Source organism: Rhodamnia argentea, chromosome 1, assembly GCF_020921035.1.
Source record: "Rhodamnia argentea isolate NSW1041297 chromosome 1, ASM2092103v1, whole genome shotgun sequence".
Lineage (NCBI taxonomy): Eukaryota > Viridiplantae > Streptophyta > Magnoliopsida > Myrtales > Myrtaceae > Rhodamnia > Rhodamnia argentea.
In genome coordinates, this window is record NC_063150.1 from 10,866,892 (window position 1) to 10,884,931 (window position 18,040).

Below are 18,040 nucleotides of genomic sequence, written 5' to 3' on the forward strand. Positions count from 1 at the left end.
GGTTTGTAATCTCCGTGTATCGCTTGATTTATAGTGGAATTCGTTACTCCTCTCCTCGTGGATGTAGGTCTCTATGATCGAACCATGTACATCTGGTGTTCAATTTATTTTCTTATTTTGTCTATTTATCATTCGATCGCTTGTTCCGCACAGCAATTAGATTAAAGCAGAGTGCGATTAGTGAGGACGGTCCCTCAGAAAGGTGGTATCAAAGCAGTGAGATGAGGGGCTGGGGCCTTACACCATACTTATTAAACTTTAAAAAGTTGGTAACTTACGAACTAAATAGAAATATTGGTGAATTCTTTATGGGGATGATACTTTACAAAAATTTCAAAGAAGTTGATAATTGCCAATTTACTAAGATATTGATAGATTCCTTATAGTTGGTATATTATAGAATGAAAGAGTCCTGCTAAATTTACTACAGTATTGGTAATTTACTTACGACAGTTTATACAACTTTAGAGGACTTGGTAATTTACCATTTTATTTGAAATTTAGGAAATTCCAGATAGTGTTGTTAAGTGTTAACCGGTTACCTCACACAAGTTATCAGTCATATTTCTTTTATCAGTGAGTTGTTTAACACCCAGACTTTTAGGAAAGACAAGGGGGAAGGTTTCTTTATCACAATCACCAAAACCGAAGCGAAAAGGAAGATCTTGGTTTAGCCATTGATATAAAAAATTTGCTGACGACGTCATAAATCTACTCGCTACGAATTTTTTTCCAAAATTTCCCTTGACTGGACCCTACACTCGTCGCCACAACCGTGCTTGTAAGTATGAAAGAGTCCTGCTGTACAAAGGATTACTCGCTAATCTGTACACAAAATTTGAGCTTGAAGCTCCTCAAACTGCCTATTTTTGATAAGATGTAATCATGACCACGACAAGAGAAAAAAAAAGGAAAACTGATGTTGGAAGACAATAGCTAGAAAGCAAGCCGAATAAGAGGAAGAGTTACTTCTGAACCTTGACATGAATTCCAACACCATTTTACATCATCTTGTCTCTACTATTGAGCAGAAAATCGCAACGATATATCATGAGGACCAATATTTGGCAAATAAGCATCAAATACATCTAGCAATGCCGGTTTTATTTCAAATCTTCGGGCCTCCTAAGTCCAAGTCAACTCTCTTCCTAGGATGATGTTGAGGTGCACGTGTAACATGGGAGAAAATTACTAAAAATTCCTAAGCCTATTACAATTGTGCCAATTCAATTTAAATCTTTTTTTTTTGTACCAACTGAATCTTAGATCTTTTGCATTTGTGTCAATTCAGTTTATTAAGTCAATTTTGGGAGAAAATCATTGACTTGGACGTCGATCGTCGAACAAGGCGCGGCCGATGTCGACGTGGATAATTTATCAATAATTATTTAATATATATTTTTATATTTTTCCTTTTTTTTTTTCCTATTCTTTCTCTTTTTTCGTTTCTTCCCTTCCTTCTTCCTCTAGCGGACCGGCCAGAGGTGTGGGCATGTGAGGGTGAGCCTTGCCATCGCTGGGCAAGGTTGTGCCTCGCCATGGTTGGGCAAGGCCGACGTCGCCCGATGATGGTTAGGCTCACCCACGTTAGTGGCCGGTAGAGCTTGCTCGCAGGCCCTTACCTCCGGCCGGTCGCTGAGGTCCGGCAACCGCTCGAAGGAGAAGGAAGGAAAAAAAAAAGAAGAGAAAAAAAAAAAAGAAAAAGAAAGAAAAAGAAAGAAAAAGAAAGAAAATACATAAAAATTATATAAGATTATTAAAAAATTATCTACGTCAACGTCAGCTACGTTACGTAAGCAATTTCTAGCCAAAATTAGATAGATGGACTAAATTAGCACATATGCAAAGCATTTAGGATTCCATTGGCAAAAAAGAAGAAGAAGAGAGTTTAGAGCTGAATTGACACAATTACAATAGGCTTATGAATTCAGTTCATTGATTTAAGCTAATTACCAAAAATTCCTAAACTTACTGTATGTATGCTAATTCAGTTTTAAACTTTTCAATTTGACCAACGTAGTCTTAATTGAAGACGTGTCAATGTAGGTTTTTCGGCTAATTTTTGTTGGAAATCATCGACGTGGCCATCAGCCATTCTACATGGCACCATTGACATTGACGTGAATTTTTTTTTTCTATTTTTATAAAAATCTTCATAATTCTTTTGATAAAACTTTTGATTTTTTCTTTTCTTTTCTTTTCTTTCCTTTTTTTAAGGCCTCAGCAATAGCTGACGAAACAAAACAAAACCAAACCACCCCCCAGCCGCAGGCGAGGACCTGCACCGTTGTCCATGGACTGACATTCCAATCAGTGACATGCTTGTCTTATATGACCCCTTCCGGAGGAGAGACAAACGATTATTTCCCAACATGGAAAGACAGCAGATAATGGAATTGAATTCCATCAACTTAACTTCGTGAAAAAAATGTGATCGATGCAATTAGAGCTATCCTCGTTAGACCTCAGTGAAAGGACATAATGCATTGGAGGGTGAAAGAAGCAATCCCGAAAGAGAAGGACAAATATGGTGGAAAAGTACAAGGGAAAGAAAAAGAGGCGGCATCCCAGATACCCTTCTCAAGAAGAAAACTAACAATGTGGTGCATATGACTGACACGTTATAAGAGCTTTGCGCCGATTCCTCTATGAATAGACCTGATGAAATTATATCTGAAATTGCAGAATTTGAATAGAGCAAAAGACCAAAATGATTGAACAAGAATAAGCATCCCACATGTTCTTGCCATACCTTGCCCTGCACAAGGCCATGTTATGCCTCTCATCGAGGTGTCAAAATGACTAGTCGAACATGGATTTAGAGTTAAATTTATGAACACAGACTTCATTCACGAAAGGGTCGTCGACTCGCTTGCGGGCAAGGATTTACTTGGGGATAGAATCCATTTGGTTTCCATCCCTGACGGGTTGGGGCCAACTGACAATAGGAACGATTTCCAGATATTGTTGGAAGCAATTTTCTGAGTCATGCCCGGAAAGCCAGAGCATGAAATCCTAACCAGATAATTGACTGCTAGTAAGGGATATTTAATCACATAAGAATGAAATTATAACAGCCATGAACATTGCAAGATGATTGAAATATTTCTCGCCATAAGTATCTTGTATCAGTTTGCCTCTATCCACAAAACCTGCTTCTGTCAGAATGTAAACATTTAGGTGATTAAGTAATAGATGCAAATATATATTTGTAGTATATCCCCAAAGTCTTCTCAGCAAAGTATAGCAGTTTTGTTTCCTTTAAAATATAATTTCTCAACAACGAGGATGAAGTGGTTCGGAGTGAAGCATTCCTCGGCGAGAGACCTGGAAGAGACGACGACGAAGTGACGGGCACCGATGCGGAAGCATATGACGGGGCCATAGGTTCAGAAGAGTACGAGGAGAGTTCGGTGGACGGGCTTCTTGTGGTGATGGAGGTGGCCGATGATGGGGAGAAAGGGTGGGCTTAGAGGGTGGTTTATGTTGGGCTTTCTTGTGATTGACTTTTGAGTGAAGAAGATTATTCCAAGAGACACCATGAATAACAGTAGCACGTTGTACTCCTCCATGCTTGCTTGATTTGGCTTAATGTAAGTTGGTTTATGCGGATGTGGGATTCAAATGCGAAGAAAAGGGTCTTCTTCATTTACAAGAACTTACTCGGGCTGTGAAGTAAGGATCCATCTATCCAATGTCTATGATATTGGCTCATTTGTAGCGTGGCTGGATTTTTTTTTTTCCTTTTTTCTTGCTGGGTATAAACAAATCAGAATCAAGACGCCTTGGATATGATGTTCGATTTTTTTTTTTTTATTATCTATCCAATGTCTATAATATTGGCTCATTTGTAGCGTGAATGGTTTATTCTCTTTCTTGTTCATCTCCATTAAGGTTCCTTAAACCACTATCAGTTTTTCACTTCATACTTCAGTTTCTGATACAACCTTTCCAGAGGTGAACCAACAAAAGAAAGCAAACACACTGAGCAAATACTTAGCGCACACTTTCACAAGCCCATACAAATTAGGGGTTTGAATTTAGTTATATAAAGATGCAATTCAATTTATTTTGGAGTCACCACTAATATATTACGGGTCGATAATAGAAACAAGAGATTTCATGGATACGAGGACTCAGTTACGCTAAATAGATCTAATGCTCTTTTGGTACATATTTTCTTTCTGTCAAAATTACTTAGCTAGAAATCTTGGTCGATTATAGTTCTAAACCACTCACATACTATGGATGATCATGCAGGTGTGTAGACACTAATTTAACACTCAATAATCAAAGAGAGAAATAAAGTACTTGAAGAGATAGACAAAACCTTGTTGTACTTGTTTTGGGGAACACAACTTTCAGGAAAAGTTTTTCAGATTCTCCGGTGTTTGATTCACAGTAAATAAATTTGACTAAGAAAATATTTCCACCCATGAAAAAAATCCCTTTAATAGTGAACAAAATGTTTTCCTCTTTTTGAAGAGGAAAACATTTTCCTCATCTTTCGTTCTTCCTCTCTTTCACATTTTCTTTATTTATAATTATTTTTTTTACATTCTTTTCATTTGTCATTTATTTTTTTATAATTTCACAAATTTTATTCTTAATTTGTTTTGTGTTTTTCTTTTCTTCTTTTTTATTTTTCTTTTCTTTTCTTTTCTCCTTCTTCCTCTTCCTTCCTCCTTTCTCAACCGATGGTGGGCCACGACTGGCTAGAGATTTCTTGTAAAAACAATAACCACGCTTGTAGGGTCTCGGCCGAACCTCTAGGTCTGCTAACATAAAGCCGGGAGTTGAGCTTGAACCGGCGAACCGATCGCTATTATATCCGTATTGAAGAGATGCGACAAAGTGTTTGGATCATTGTGCAATGTCTTAATCATATTCATTGCAATCACTTCAAGTGTATCCAAAAAGTTACGTTTGATAGAGTTCTTAGCGAAGGGCATAAGTTAAAATTCACGTAACAAGTTCAAACCGTATGAACACCTTCTAGTAGGGATAATTACCCAAAAATTCTTAAATTTATTGCAATTATATCAATTCAATCCTAAATTTTTTTTTAACAATTTAGTCCGAAACCTCTTGTATTTGTGCCAATTCAATTCACCCGACCAGCTTTGACCGATCGATGAAGACGTGGCAAATATTATAATATTTCATTTTTATTTTATTTTTTATTTTAGTTTTTTCCTTCTCCTTCTTCCTCTTGCTGCGCGATATCTACCTCGCCAAATCCGGGCAAGGTCGACCTTGCCATCACCGGTAGGTCTGAGCATAATCGACCGATCGAGCCGGTTTGGCCTGGCTCCGAGATCTTCGATCCAATTCCCAGTTTCATAAAATTGAAACTATTTATGATCGGTCTGGTTCCTAATTCAAGGGGGAACCAAACCAATCATAAACAGTTTCAATTTTATGAAATCGGGAATCGGATCAGAGCCCCTAGGGGAACCGGACCGACAAGGCGGTTCGAACCGGATTGAATGGTATTTTTTTAACAAATTCCTAAATGCAAACGTAAACCTAAACCTATGATGCTCAGTATGAGTTCCATTTTTAGCGACATGCAATACAATTAACAGGAGGAGTTCGGTGAATATGTTATTATCGAGAAAAATTTAACAATAAATCACAAAAAATGGGACTGGTCCAATGATTGCATGGCTCGGGAGCCGCACCTGATCGAACTAGTTCCCGATTCTTCGCGATCCAGTTCCCGGTTCCAACGTGGGACCGAACCGAATCGGGAATCGACTCCTCGTCCATGGGCGAGCTCGGCCTCGCTAGTGGCCGGCAAGGTCATCCTCGTCGACCCCAACCTCTAGCCCGTCGTTAGGCAATCAACTTGAGAAATAAAGAGAAGAAAAAAGAAAATGAAAAAAGGAATAAATAAAGAGATAAATAAATAAAAAAATTAGAAAGGAGTATTAAAACACTATTAATAATTGTCACGCCAGCGTCCGGGACGCTATGTCAGCATCATCCGACTAAAATTGGCCGGATAGATTGAATTGACACAAAAACAAAATGTTTAGAACTCAATTGACAAGAAAAATGAAGGAGTTTAGGATTGAATTAGCACAATTGCAATAGATTTGAGATTCTTTTGGGTAAATTTTTCTAATAATATAATGTATAGAATTTGTTTCTCTAATTTATTTTATCTCTCATTGATTCTGAGTTTAAGAAAATTGTCGAATATAACACAACTTCAAAGCAAATTGGCAAAGCCAATCTAAACTATACATGTCAAAATATTAGTTAAGTAGGTATTGTTACATAATATTCCATTATCGTCTGCCTGTAGGATCTCGACTCTCGAGCATGGAACCGGAAGTTTTGAAGTGAACATCTTCATGGTCTTCGGCGTTCGCTTCAGGGTAAAAGTAAAACCATGCTTCAATGACTGCTTAGGCTATTAATAAGCTTGCCCACTTAAACCAAACTAAACTAAGCATACTAAAAACCAATATCAAAACTACGTTTCCGTATGTCGCTTTACTATCTGATTTCCTTTATTAATTTCATTATTCTCAGTGGATTTCTTGCCTTCTATGGCGCTGTCTAGCCACTATAAATTACCTAGGGAAAATTAACAAAAAAGTCATAAATCTGTTGCCTATTGTATTAATACCAATTTAGTCCTAAATCTTTTATGTGGATCAATTTTGTCTAAAACCTTTACACATTGGTACCAATTAAGTCCATCCGGCCAATTTAGGTTGAAAATTACTGATGTGGACATTGACAGTCCTATGTGGCGCGTTCGGTACTGACGTGGATATTTCGAAAGATTCTAAAATATTATCGAATAAATTTTCATATTAGCGCCGACTGGCCAAATGGATTGAATTGGCACAATTGCAAAAGATTTAGGACTGAATTGGAAAAAAAAATTTAAGATTGAATTGACATAATTATAATAAATTTAGAACTTTTTTCATAATTGTTTCCTAATCCAAGACACCCATAGTATGCACCTCATACACCATCAATTTAATTTTCTCGGTCAAACAGGGAGTATTTTGTGGGGAGATCATGTGCGTCATGCATCGTTTTTTTATTTAGAGAAGAAGGAGCTGTGTTTTTGGTTTTTTAATTTCCTTGGATCTTGGGATGAAATATTTTATGCTTTTCCTTCATCGTTGTCATTCTTTGCTTTTTTTCAGACATAGCATTTTATTGTCACTAATTTTCCTACATCTTCGGAATTTAAAAAAATTGACATGGATTTATTTTGTCTTGAGATGCTCATCTCTCATTTTATTTAATCTTACAATTGTCAGCTGATCAGAAGGGATTGTCACATGGCCAGTGATATGTATACTGTTCTTAAAGTCGCGAGCATCAAGATTGCCGGAAGATGATACAAAGTAAAACGTCATAGTATTCATCTTGATCCCAATTGTTCAACACCCACAACCACCAACCAATGAAAAATAGAATAAAAGATAAAAAAAAAATCCGGCTACGCTACAGATGAGCCTGTATCATTATATCGACAATAAGAAGTCAAACATCATATCCAAGGCGTCTTGATTCTGATTTTTGTTCATCTCGATTGAGGTTCATCAAACCACTATCAGTCTTTCACATCCTACTGCGGTTTTTATTGTAACCTTCCATAGGTGAACCATCAAGAGAAAGCTAACGGATTATTGAGTAAACACTTAGCACGGACTTTCACAGGTTTGAATTTAGTTGAATAAAGATGCAATTCAATTATTTTGGAGACACCACTAATATATTACAGGTCGATAGTGGAAACCAGAGATTTCATGAATACGGGGACTCGGTTACGCTAAATAGATCCAATGCTCTTTTGGTACATATTTTCTTTCGGTCAAAATTACTTAGCTAGAAATCTTGGTCGATTATAGTTCTAAACCACTCACATACGATGGATGATCATGCATGTGTGCAGATAGTAATTTAACACTCAATAATCAAAGCAAGAAATAAAGTACTTGAAGAGATTGGAAAAACCTTGTTGCACTTGTTTTGTGGGAAACAACTTTCGGGAAATTTTTTTTCGGATTTTCCGATGATTGGTTCATAGTAAATAAATTTTTCTAAGAAAATATTTTACACCCATGAAAAAAATCCATTCAATAGTGAAGAAAATGTTTGCCTCTTTTTGAAGAGGAAAACATTTTCCTCATCTTTCGTTCCTCCTCTCTTTCACTTTTTCTTTATTTATAATTATTTTTTTTACATTCTTTTCATTTGTCATTTATTTTTTTTATAAATTCACAAATTTTGTTTCTAATTTTTTTTGTGTTTTTCTTTTCTTCTTTTCTTTTCTTTTTTGTTTTTCTTTTCTTTTCTCCTTCTTCCTCTTCCTTCCTCCTTCCGCTGCTGCTTCCTCCTTCCTCAGCCGATGGTGGGCCACGACCGGCTAGAGATTTCTTGTAAAAGCACTAGCCCCGCTAGTAGGGTCTTGACCCAACCTCTAGGTTCGCTAATGTAAAGCGAGGAGTTGAGCCCGAACCGGCAAACCGATCGCTACTGTATCCGTATTGAAGAGATGCGACAAAGTGTTTGAATGATTGTGCAATGTCTTAATCACATTCATTGCAATCACTTCAAGCGTATCCAAAAAGGTACGTCTCATAGAGTTCTTAGCGAAGGACATAAGTTAAAATTCACGTAACAAGTTCAAACCGTATGAACACCTAGTAGGGGCAATTACTCAAAAATTCTTAAATCTATTGCAATTATGTCAATTCAATCCTAATTTTTTTTTTTTACAAATTCAGTCCGAAACCTTTTGTATTTGTGTCAATTCAATTCACCTGGCTAGCTTTGACCGATCGATGCAAACGTGGCAAATATTTATAATATTTCATTTTTATTTTATTTTTTTCCTTCTCCTTCTTCCTCTTGCTGCGCGATATCCGCCCCGCCAAATCTGGGTGAGGCCGACCTTGCCATCACAGATAGGGCTGAGCATAATCGATTGATTGAGCCAGGAGCTGCCCGGACCGAATCTAACCGGCCAGTTTGGCCTGGCTCCTGGGGTCTTCGATCCAATTCCCGGTTTCATAAAATTGAAACTGTTTATGTTCGGTCTAGTTCCCAATTCAAGGGGGAACCGGACCAATCATAAACAGTTTCAATTTTATGAAATCGGGAATCAAATCGAAGCCCTCGGGGGAACTGGACCAACCAGATAGCTCGGATTGGATTGAATAATATTTTTTAACAAATTCCTAAATGCAAATGCAAACGTAAACCTAAACCTACGATGCTTAGTATGAGTTCCATTTTTAGTGACAACGCAATATAATTAATAGGAGGAGTTCGTGAGTATGTTGTTATCGAGAAAAATTTAACAATAAATCACAAAAAATGGGACTAGTCCAATGATTGGATCGCTCGGGAGCCCGACCTGACCGATCTGGTTCCCAATTCATTGCGATCCAGTTCTTGGTTCCAATGTGGGATTGAACTGAATCGGGAATCGACTTGTTGTCCCTGGGCAAGCTCAGCCTTGCTAGTGGCCAGTAAGGTCATCCTGGTTGACCCCAACCTCTAGCCCGTCGCCAGGCGATTAGCTTGAGAAATAAAGAGAAGAAAAAAGAAAATGAAAAAAAGGAATAAATAAAGAGATAAATAAATAAATAATTAGAAAGGAGTATTAAAACACTATTAATAATTATCACGTTAGCATCCGGGACGCTACGTCAACATCATCCGACTAAAATTGACCGGATGGATTGAATTGACACAAAAATAAAATGTTTAGAACTCAATTGGCAAGAAAAACAAAGAAGTTTAGGACTAAATTAGCTCGACTGCAATAGATTTAAGATTTTTTTTTTGTAAATTTTTCTTAAAATATAATGTGTAGATTTTGTTTCTCTAATTTATTTTTATCTCTCATTGATTCTGAATTTAAGAAAATTGTCGAATATAACAAAACTTCAAAGCAAAATGGCAAAGCCAATCCAAACTATACATGTCAAAATATTAGTTAAGTATTGTTACATAATATTCCATTATCGTCTGCCTGTAGGATCTCGACTCTCGAGTATGGAACCGGAAGTTTTGAAGTGAAACCATGCTTCACTTCAAAAGTAAAACCATGCTTGAATGACTGCTTAGGTTATTAATAAGCTTGCCCACTTAAACCAAACTAAACTAAGCATACTAAAAACCAATATCAAAACTATGTTTCCGTATGTCGCATTGCTTTCTGATTTCCTTTATTAATTTCATTATTCTCAGTGGATTTCTTGCCTTCTTCGGCGCTGTCTATCCGCTATAAATTACCTAGGGAAAATTAACAAAAAAATCATAAATCTATTGCCTATTGTATTAATAATAATTTAATCCTAAATCTTTTATGTGGATCAATTTTGTCCAAAACCTTTACATATTGGTACCAATTGAGTCCATCTAGCCAATTTAGGTTGGAAATTACTGATGTGGACATTGACCGTCCTATGTGGCACGCTCGATGCTAACACAGATATTTCAAAAAATGCTAAAATATTATCGAAAAAAATTTCATGTTAGCACCGGCCGGCCAAATGGACTGAATTGGCACAATTACAAAAGATTTAGGATTGAATTGGTAAAAAAAAATTGGAACTGAATTGACATAATTACAATAAATTTAGAACTCTTTGCATAATTTTTTCCTAATCCAAGACACCCATAGTATGCACTTCATACACCGTCAATTTAATTTTCTCCGTCAAACAGGGAGTATTTTGTGGGGAGATCATGGGCATCATGCATTGTTTTTTATATAGAGAGGAAGGAGCTGTGTTTATGGTTTTTCAAGTTCCTTGGATCTTGGGATGAAACATTTTATGCTTTTCCTTCATCGTTGTCATTCTTTGTTTTTTTTTTTTTTTTTTTTTCAGACATAGCAGTTTATTGTCACTAATTTTCCTACATCTTCGGAATTAAAAAAAAAACATTTGACATGGATTTATTTTGTCTTGAGATGCTCATCCCTCATTTTATTTAATCTTACAATTGACAGCTGATCAGAAGGGATTGTCACATGGCCAGTGATATGCGTGCTGTACATAAAGTCACGGCGATCAAGATTGCTGGAAGATGATACAAAGGAAAACGTTATAGTAGTCATCTTGAATCCAATTAATCAACACCCACAATCACCAACCAAAGAAAAATAGAATAAAAGATTAAAAAAAATCCAGCCACGCTACAAATGAGCCTAGACAATAAGAAGTCAAACACCGTATCCAAGGCGTCTTGATTCTGATTTCTGTTCATCTCGATTAAGATTTATTAGTGTTTAACTTCACGCACCAGTTTCTGTTGCAACCTTTCTAGAGATGAGCCACCAAGATAAAGCCAAGGGACTACTCAGCTAACGCTTAGCACGGACTTTCACAAGCCCATACAAATTGCAATTTTTGGAGTTTGAATTTATTTATGTAAAGATGCAATTCAATTTATTTTGGAGTCACCACTAATATATTACGGGTCGATAATAGAAAATAGAGATTTCAGGGATACAGGGACTTGGTTGCGCTAAATAGATCTAAAGCCCTTATTTTTTCTTTCTGTCAAAATTACTAGAAATCTTGGTCGATTGTAGTTCTAAACCACTAACATACAATGGATGATCATGCAGTTGTGTAGACTGTAATTTAACACTCAATAATCAAAGCGAGAAATAAAGTACTTGAAGAGATAGGAAAAACCTTGATGCATTTGTTTTGCGGAAAGCAACTTTTAGGAAAATGTTTTTTAGATTTTCTGGGGTTAGGTTCACGGAAAATAACTTTATTTTGGAAAACATTTTCCACCCATAAAAAAATCCGTTCAAAAGTGAGGAAAATATTTTCCTCTTTTTGAGAAGGAAAACATTTTTCTCATCTCTTCTTCCTCCTCTCTTTCACATTTCTTTTATTTATAATTATTATTTTTACATTCTTTTCATTTATTATTTATTTTTATAAATTCAAAAATTTTATATTTTATTTTTCTTTATTTTATTTTATTTTCTATTTTATGTTTTCTTTTCCTTTCTTTTTTTCTCTTCTCCTTCTTCCTCCTCCTTCCTCCTCTCGCTGCTGCTTCCTCCTTCCATTGCCGACAGTGGGCCTTGGCTAGCTAGAGATTTCTTGTAAAAACACTAGGCTCGCTTGTAGGGTCCTGACCCGACCTTTAGGTCCGCTAACGTAAAGCGAAGAGTGGAGCCTGAACTAGCGAACCGATCGTTATCGTATCCATACTGAAGAGATGCGACAAAGTGTTCGGATCATTATGCATTGTGCAACTCTAAAATTGTCAATGCAGTGGAGTCACAAGTAATATCTCATTACAAGCTTGTCGAGATAATTGCCAAAAAAGTCTTAAATCTAATGTATCAATGCCAATTCAATTTTAAACATTTTTATTATATTAATTTAGTCCTAAACCTTTTTATTTTTTGTCGATTGAGTCTATCTTGCCAATTTTGACTGAACTTGCTAACATGGATGCCTACTGTCTTATATGGCGGGATTGGCGCCGGCATGGACATTTGTTAATAATATTTGAATAATATTTTATATTTTTTTGCTTAATTTTCTTTACTTTTTCTTTGGATTGAGGGCTGACGACCCTCGCTAGCCCCGGCATCATCGGCAACCTATAAAAAAGAGAGAAAAATCAAAATAATTATAAAAAATAAAAAAGCTATTAAAATGTCATAAAATATCCACGTTAGCGATTTCTAGCCAAAGTTGGCCGATGTCCTCAATTTAAAACACATGAAAAAATTTAGAACTAAATTGGTATAATTGAAAGATTTACGATTGAATGACACAATGCAATAGGTGTGTGATTTTTTTTTGTCTGGTAATTTCCCCGTGCTTGTCTTATCTGGCCACTTCCTGTGAAGAGACAAATTATTATTTCCCACTATGGCACGACAAATGATTAGTTCCTAGCATGGCAAGACAACGGACAATGATTATTATTGTTAAATAAACTCATCATCTTGTAAACTTAACTGGTAAAGTAATATGTCAGTTGCATTCATTTCACATTTATTCAAATATACATCTGCGGCCGATGCAATTGAAGCTTCCCTTGTTAGACATAGATGAAAGGACAAAATCCAATTGGAAGCGAAGAAGCAATCCAGAATAAAAGGACAAACATAATGAAAAGGTTCAAGGGAAGGAACAAGAGGAAAAATCTGAGGTACCCCCATCAAGAGCAAAACAAATAATTCTCGAGTGCTTTGGGTCTCCACAACATTACTTGGGAGCCGACGGCGGAGTGAGAGTTCAAGGTTAGTGGGGGCGGACAAACCTTTCACTTTAACACCATATCACCTAAATATGTAAAAGAAAATTGGACCACTGACCCCCATAGGTCGGCCACTTTGGAGCACGTTATAAATGGACATGAACATCAATTCTGGAATTGGAGCATTGTAAAAGATCGAAAGATAGTACAACAATGAGCATCCCACATGTTCTGGCCATACCTTTTCCCGCACAAGGTCATGTGATTCCTCTTTTGGAGGTCTCGAAACTCCTTGTCGAATGCGGGATTCGAGTTACGTTTGTGAACACGGATTTCACTCACAAAAGGGTCATCGATGCACTCCCGGACAAGGATGTTCTTGGAGATAACATCCATTTGGTTTCCATTCCTGACGGGTTGGGACCCGGCGAAGATAGGAATGATCTAGGACTACTAGTGGAAGCAATGTTGCAGGTCATGCCCGGGAAGCTAGCGGAGCTCATACGAGAGACCGAGGAAAAAGAAGGAGAGAAAATCACCTGCGTCCTTGCTGATGGGCTGATGGAGTGGGTTCTGGAAGTTGCGCATAAGATGAACATTCCTAAAGCTGCATTCTGGCCAGCATCCGTTGCGCTCTTAGCATCGGGATTGGGCATTCCGAAGATGATCAGTGACGGAATCATCGATGATGAAGGTAGGAAAAAATTTCTGCTATGCATTGCAGGGCAATGCATAGCTAGAGAAATCATATAGCGTGATTAAGTCAATGAGCTTACTTGCTTAATACTATCTCACTTCTAGGAGCTGATACACAAAACAAAAAGGAAATTGGATACCGTACTGCTGAACTTTGATATCGAATCTAAAGCTTTAGTCATTCAAAAGTTTCTTCGTACGAAGGATATTTTGGCAATTTACTGAGAGGGTAGTACATTGACATGAATTTTCACCATCCTTATATCCTTCGTCAGCTTGACTTTTTTTTAATTTGGTGCTCTTCATTCTGTCTGCTCTCAGGAATAGTGATTAAACAGCAGAAGTTTCAATTGGCACCCGGCATGCCTGACATGAGCCCGGCGAACCTTACTTGGGCCTGCATTGGCGACGTAGCTACACAGAAAATCATTTTCAATCACATGGTCAGAATCAACAAAGGCACGGAACTGGCCGACTGGTTTATAGGCAACACGTCCCGTGACCTAGAGCCTGCAGCGCTCGCCTTTGCTCGTAGGGTCCTGCCCGTCGGCCCACTCCTGGCGAACCACCGCCTCGATAGCTCGGCTGGATATTTCTGGCCTGAAGACTCGGATTGTTTGATATGGCTGGACCAACAAGCCCCTAAGTCCGTCATTTATGTTGCTTTTGGCAGTTTCACAGTTTTTGACCAAACCCAATTCCAGGAACTAGCCTTGGGGCTTGAACTCTCCCAAAGGCCATTCCTATGGGTCGTTCGTCCCGACACCACCGAAGAGAGAGATGATGCATACCCAAAAGGGTTCAAAGAGAGGATTTCGGGTCGAGGGAAATTGGTTGGTTGGGCTCCGCAGCAGAAGGTCCTGGCTCATCCTGCCATCGCTTGTTTCGTGAGCCATTGCGGTTGGAACTCCACCATGGAAGGAGCAAGCAACGGCATCCCTTTCTTGTGCTGGCCGTACTTTTCTGATCAGTTCCTTAATGAGAACTACATATGTGACTTGTGGAGGGTCGGCTTGGGATTCAATCGAGATGAGAGCGGGATCATAAGGAGAGAAGAAATCAAGCGAAAGGTGGATCAATTGCTTGATGATGCCAACTTCGGTAAAAGAGCTTCGGACATTATGGAAAAACTTGCAAAGGGCATCGATGAAGGCGGTGAATCTCGCAAAAACTTCAGCAACTTTGTTCAATGGATGAAAGCTCTGTGAGCTACGGTTGCATCTCATAAGACCTGAAGCTGCAGTTACAATGTATTCCGTAATTACATTTTCTTTTCGCACAGAGAAATCTTCATCTCCTAAATAAAAGAAGCAAGAGTAATGTATTACAGATGTTTATCTATCCCTGACTACATTCCCATGGCAAAACAAATTAATCGAATTGAAAGTGAAAGTTCTAACCCCTTTTCAAATCCCCACAAGCACAACAGGCAAAATTCTAGCGTCCTTAGGCCTAAAATTGGAAAACTTCTATGTTGGTTGTCAATACTGTTGGTAAGAAACATTGATAGTTAAGTTGGCTTGTCAATATTATCGAGTTTTATTGTATACCCACCACTATAATGAATTTACCAACATTCCAGTAATTTAACAGACACACCAAGTTGGGAATTTTAGAAGGTGGCCAGTGTTAACAGATACATCTACGCTCTAGTTTTATCATATTCATGTTCTTGATAAATCCTTTAACCAGCCTTGATATGTGAGGCTTATATCATGACGTTAACCTATAATACTTTTAAGTGAGCAGGCTAAGTTGCTTGCTAGAACTAACACATCGTCATCCACGATCAAGTGGGCACTCGCCAATTTGCTCAGCCATCCTAGCATCCTGTCAAAAGCAAAAGCAGATATTGATTCTCAAATTGGGGTTTAATTGATGAATTAGATCTTTCGAGACTGCCTTACATTCAGAATATTATCCCCGACACACTTTGATTACATCCATCAGTCCAACTTCTCCTACCTCATTACTCATTAGATGATTGCATAATAGGAGCTTCAGCGTGAAACATGGAGCAAATTTACTGATCAATGCATAGGCTATTCAAAGAGACCCCGAGCAATGATCCGATCCGACCAGCTTCAAGCCTGAAAGATTTGAAAGTGGTGATGATAAAATGAACAGGTTGACATTGCCCTTTGGGTTGGGGAGGAAAGCATGCCCTGATGCAATGTTGGCTAATAAAATGATGCGCTTGACTTTGGGTTCACTAATTCAGTGCTTCGAGCGGAAGAGGATCGACGAAGAGGAAGTTGACATGGGAGAGAGTGAAGGGATGACGGTGCACAGGGATAACTTTGTTCTGAATATGATAGTACTGTGCGAGCACTGTTCCCTTTATGTGTGTTGTGAACCGTTTCTTGACAGCAAGCTTTTGAGAAGAACAGTTTACAAGATGATATTACAATACAGCTTCCCAGTTTTTGGTGGAGTTCCGTTGCTGCAGGGAGCCTCCCCACCATTATTGAACTTCTGTCGCTGCAACTGTAGCTGTGCCTCTCGTCACAACCCTAGCCTTCATCGCAACAAAATGAGTCTCTCTTTCTCTCCCTCTATATTAATACAATAGGAAATGCTTTCATGATAGTCTGAAAATACTATTAGTTATGTTTTACCTTAAATCTACACACTATCACCCCGTGTTTTGCATAAAACACTCATTAATTGAAAAATCGTGGGGTCAGAAATAATGATAATACTGTCAGACTGTTAGAATAGCAGCTCCCTAATACAATTAGTCATCACATGTCAAACTAAATTAATCGGATCACATCCCTTATAGTTGTTGAGCGAGCTAAGGACTAAAAGAAGTTCTCAACTGAGAATTTTTTATAATTACAAGAAATTCAACGGGGTTTGAAACAAAACCTCTCCTCGGGAGAAAATATGGGGTAATTCAAGTGAGATCTAATGCATATCCAACTTTCTATTCATTTGTGGGATCCAAAATGTCCGGGGGACACCCAAGATATTATCTGATTGCACATATCTAAAATTATAATTTGAAACAATAATTTTTTATAGATATTAAAACTAGTTATAAGATAAATTCTTAAGTGAGAACAATCATTACAAAATTTTTTAAAGAAAAGATAAATGTTTATAGTGTGCCCTGTTTCAAAAATATAATCTTAAAGATAACTTTTAAAAGGACTTTTATAAGATCCTAAGTCAGAAATCTTTAACTATAACAAGATTTTTATTAAGAATAAATAAGGTTTTGAAATATGTAACATAATTGTCTATGCACTAGATAGTAATATATGCAGTAGATTTGTGGTGATGATTGCCTTTAAAATTTAAAATCTAAATTTCCTACAATAAGTTTGATGATTCATCGATAGGAAAAGACTTTACAATTTATTGTTAAAAACACACACATTCACTGCTAGTACAAAAAATATTTACAACTTCACCATTAAATGATTAACATAGGTTTTTGGAGTCCGAATTCAATTGACAAAATGTGAAAATTTTTAAAACTTAATTGACAAAATTGAAATATTTAGAATTGAATTAATAAAAGTGAAATAAATTTAATACGTTTCAAATAATTTTCCCTCGCGGAGTGTCGAGTGCTCTTTCTCTTTCTATTTTCGGCAAGTATGTTTAAGACGGGAGTAGCTGTTGAAATTTTGATTACTCAGAATATTAGCTTTTTTTTTTTTCCAATTACTCAGATCTCAAGAAGATAAGCTGTTTCTTTATTATTGCTCTCCGATCATCTCTTTCAACTACTTTTCAGGAGAACCTCCAGATGGATCCATGGCCTCTCTTCCTATTCAGGCTGTTTCTTTGTTGATTATTATTATTATTATTATTTTGGTTTTTTGGGGGTGCGTGGGTGGGTGGGTGGGGTGGTTGCGGTTGTTGGTGGCATTCGGCATCATGTATGTTCTGCAATAATTTCTAGACAAAAATAACTAGAGAAATAAAACTTCTCATTTTTGTTCCAAACTTATTTAGGACTAAAAATTTATTTCAGAAATAGAAAAATAAAAATGCGCTACAAAACGGGTTTTTGTTCTAAATATGTTCCAGAAATAGTTTGGCAGAGAAATAGAGAAACAAAATGATTATCATTTATACCCTTAGTCTGAGTTAAGTGCAT

General features: G+C 37.2%; 1 protein-coding gene across 1 annotated transcript; it reads left to right on the top strand.

The window, feature by feature from the left end:
* The first annotated feature begins 13,443 nt into the window (after positions 1-13,443).
* On the top strand, positions 13,444-15,161 carry LOC115747055 (UDP-glycosyltransferase 83A1-like). The gene is made up of 2 exons (XM_030683086.2): positions 13,444-13,924; positions 14,248-15,161. Exons 1-2 carry the CDS (start codon positions 13,444-13,446, stop codon positions 15,132-15,134), a joined length of 1,368 nt encoding a protein of 455 aa, XP_030538946.2. The 3' UTR covers positions 15,135-15,161.
* The last annotated feature ends 2,879 nt before the right edge of the window (positions 15,162-18,040 follow it).

What these genes read in the sequence shown, in the direction of transcription:
- LOC115747055 (XM_030683086.2), top strand. Translation starts at nt 13,444, where the DNA reads ATGAGCATCCCACATGTTCTGGCCATACCTTTTCCCGCACAAGGTCAT. An exon ending in CGGAATCATCGATGATGAAG is followed by an intron (nt 13,925 to 14,247) that starts GTAGGAAAAAAT and finishes GTCTGCTCTCAG; the next exon opens with GAATAGTGATTAAACAGCAG.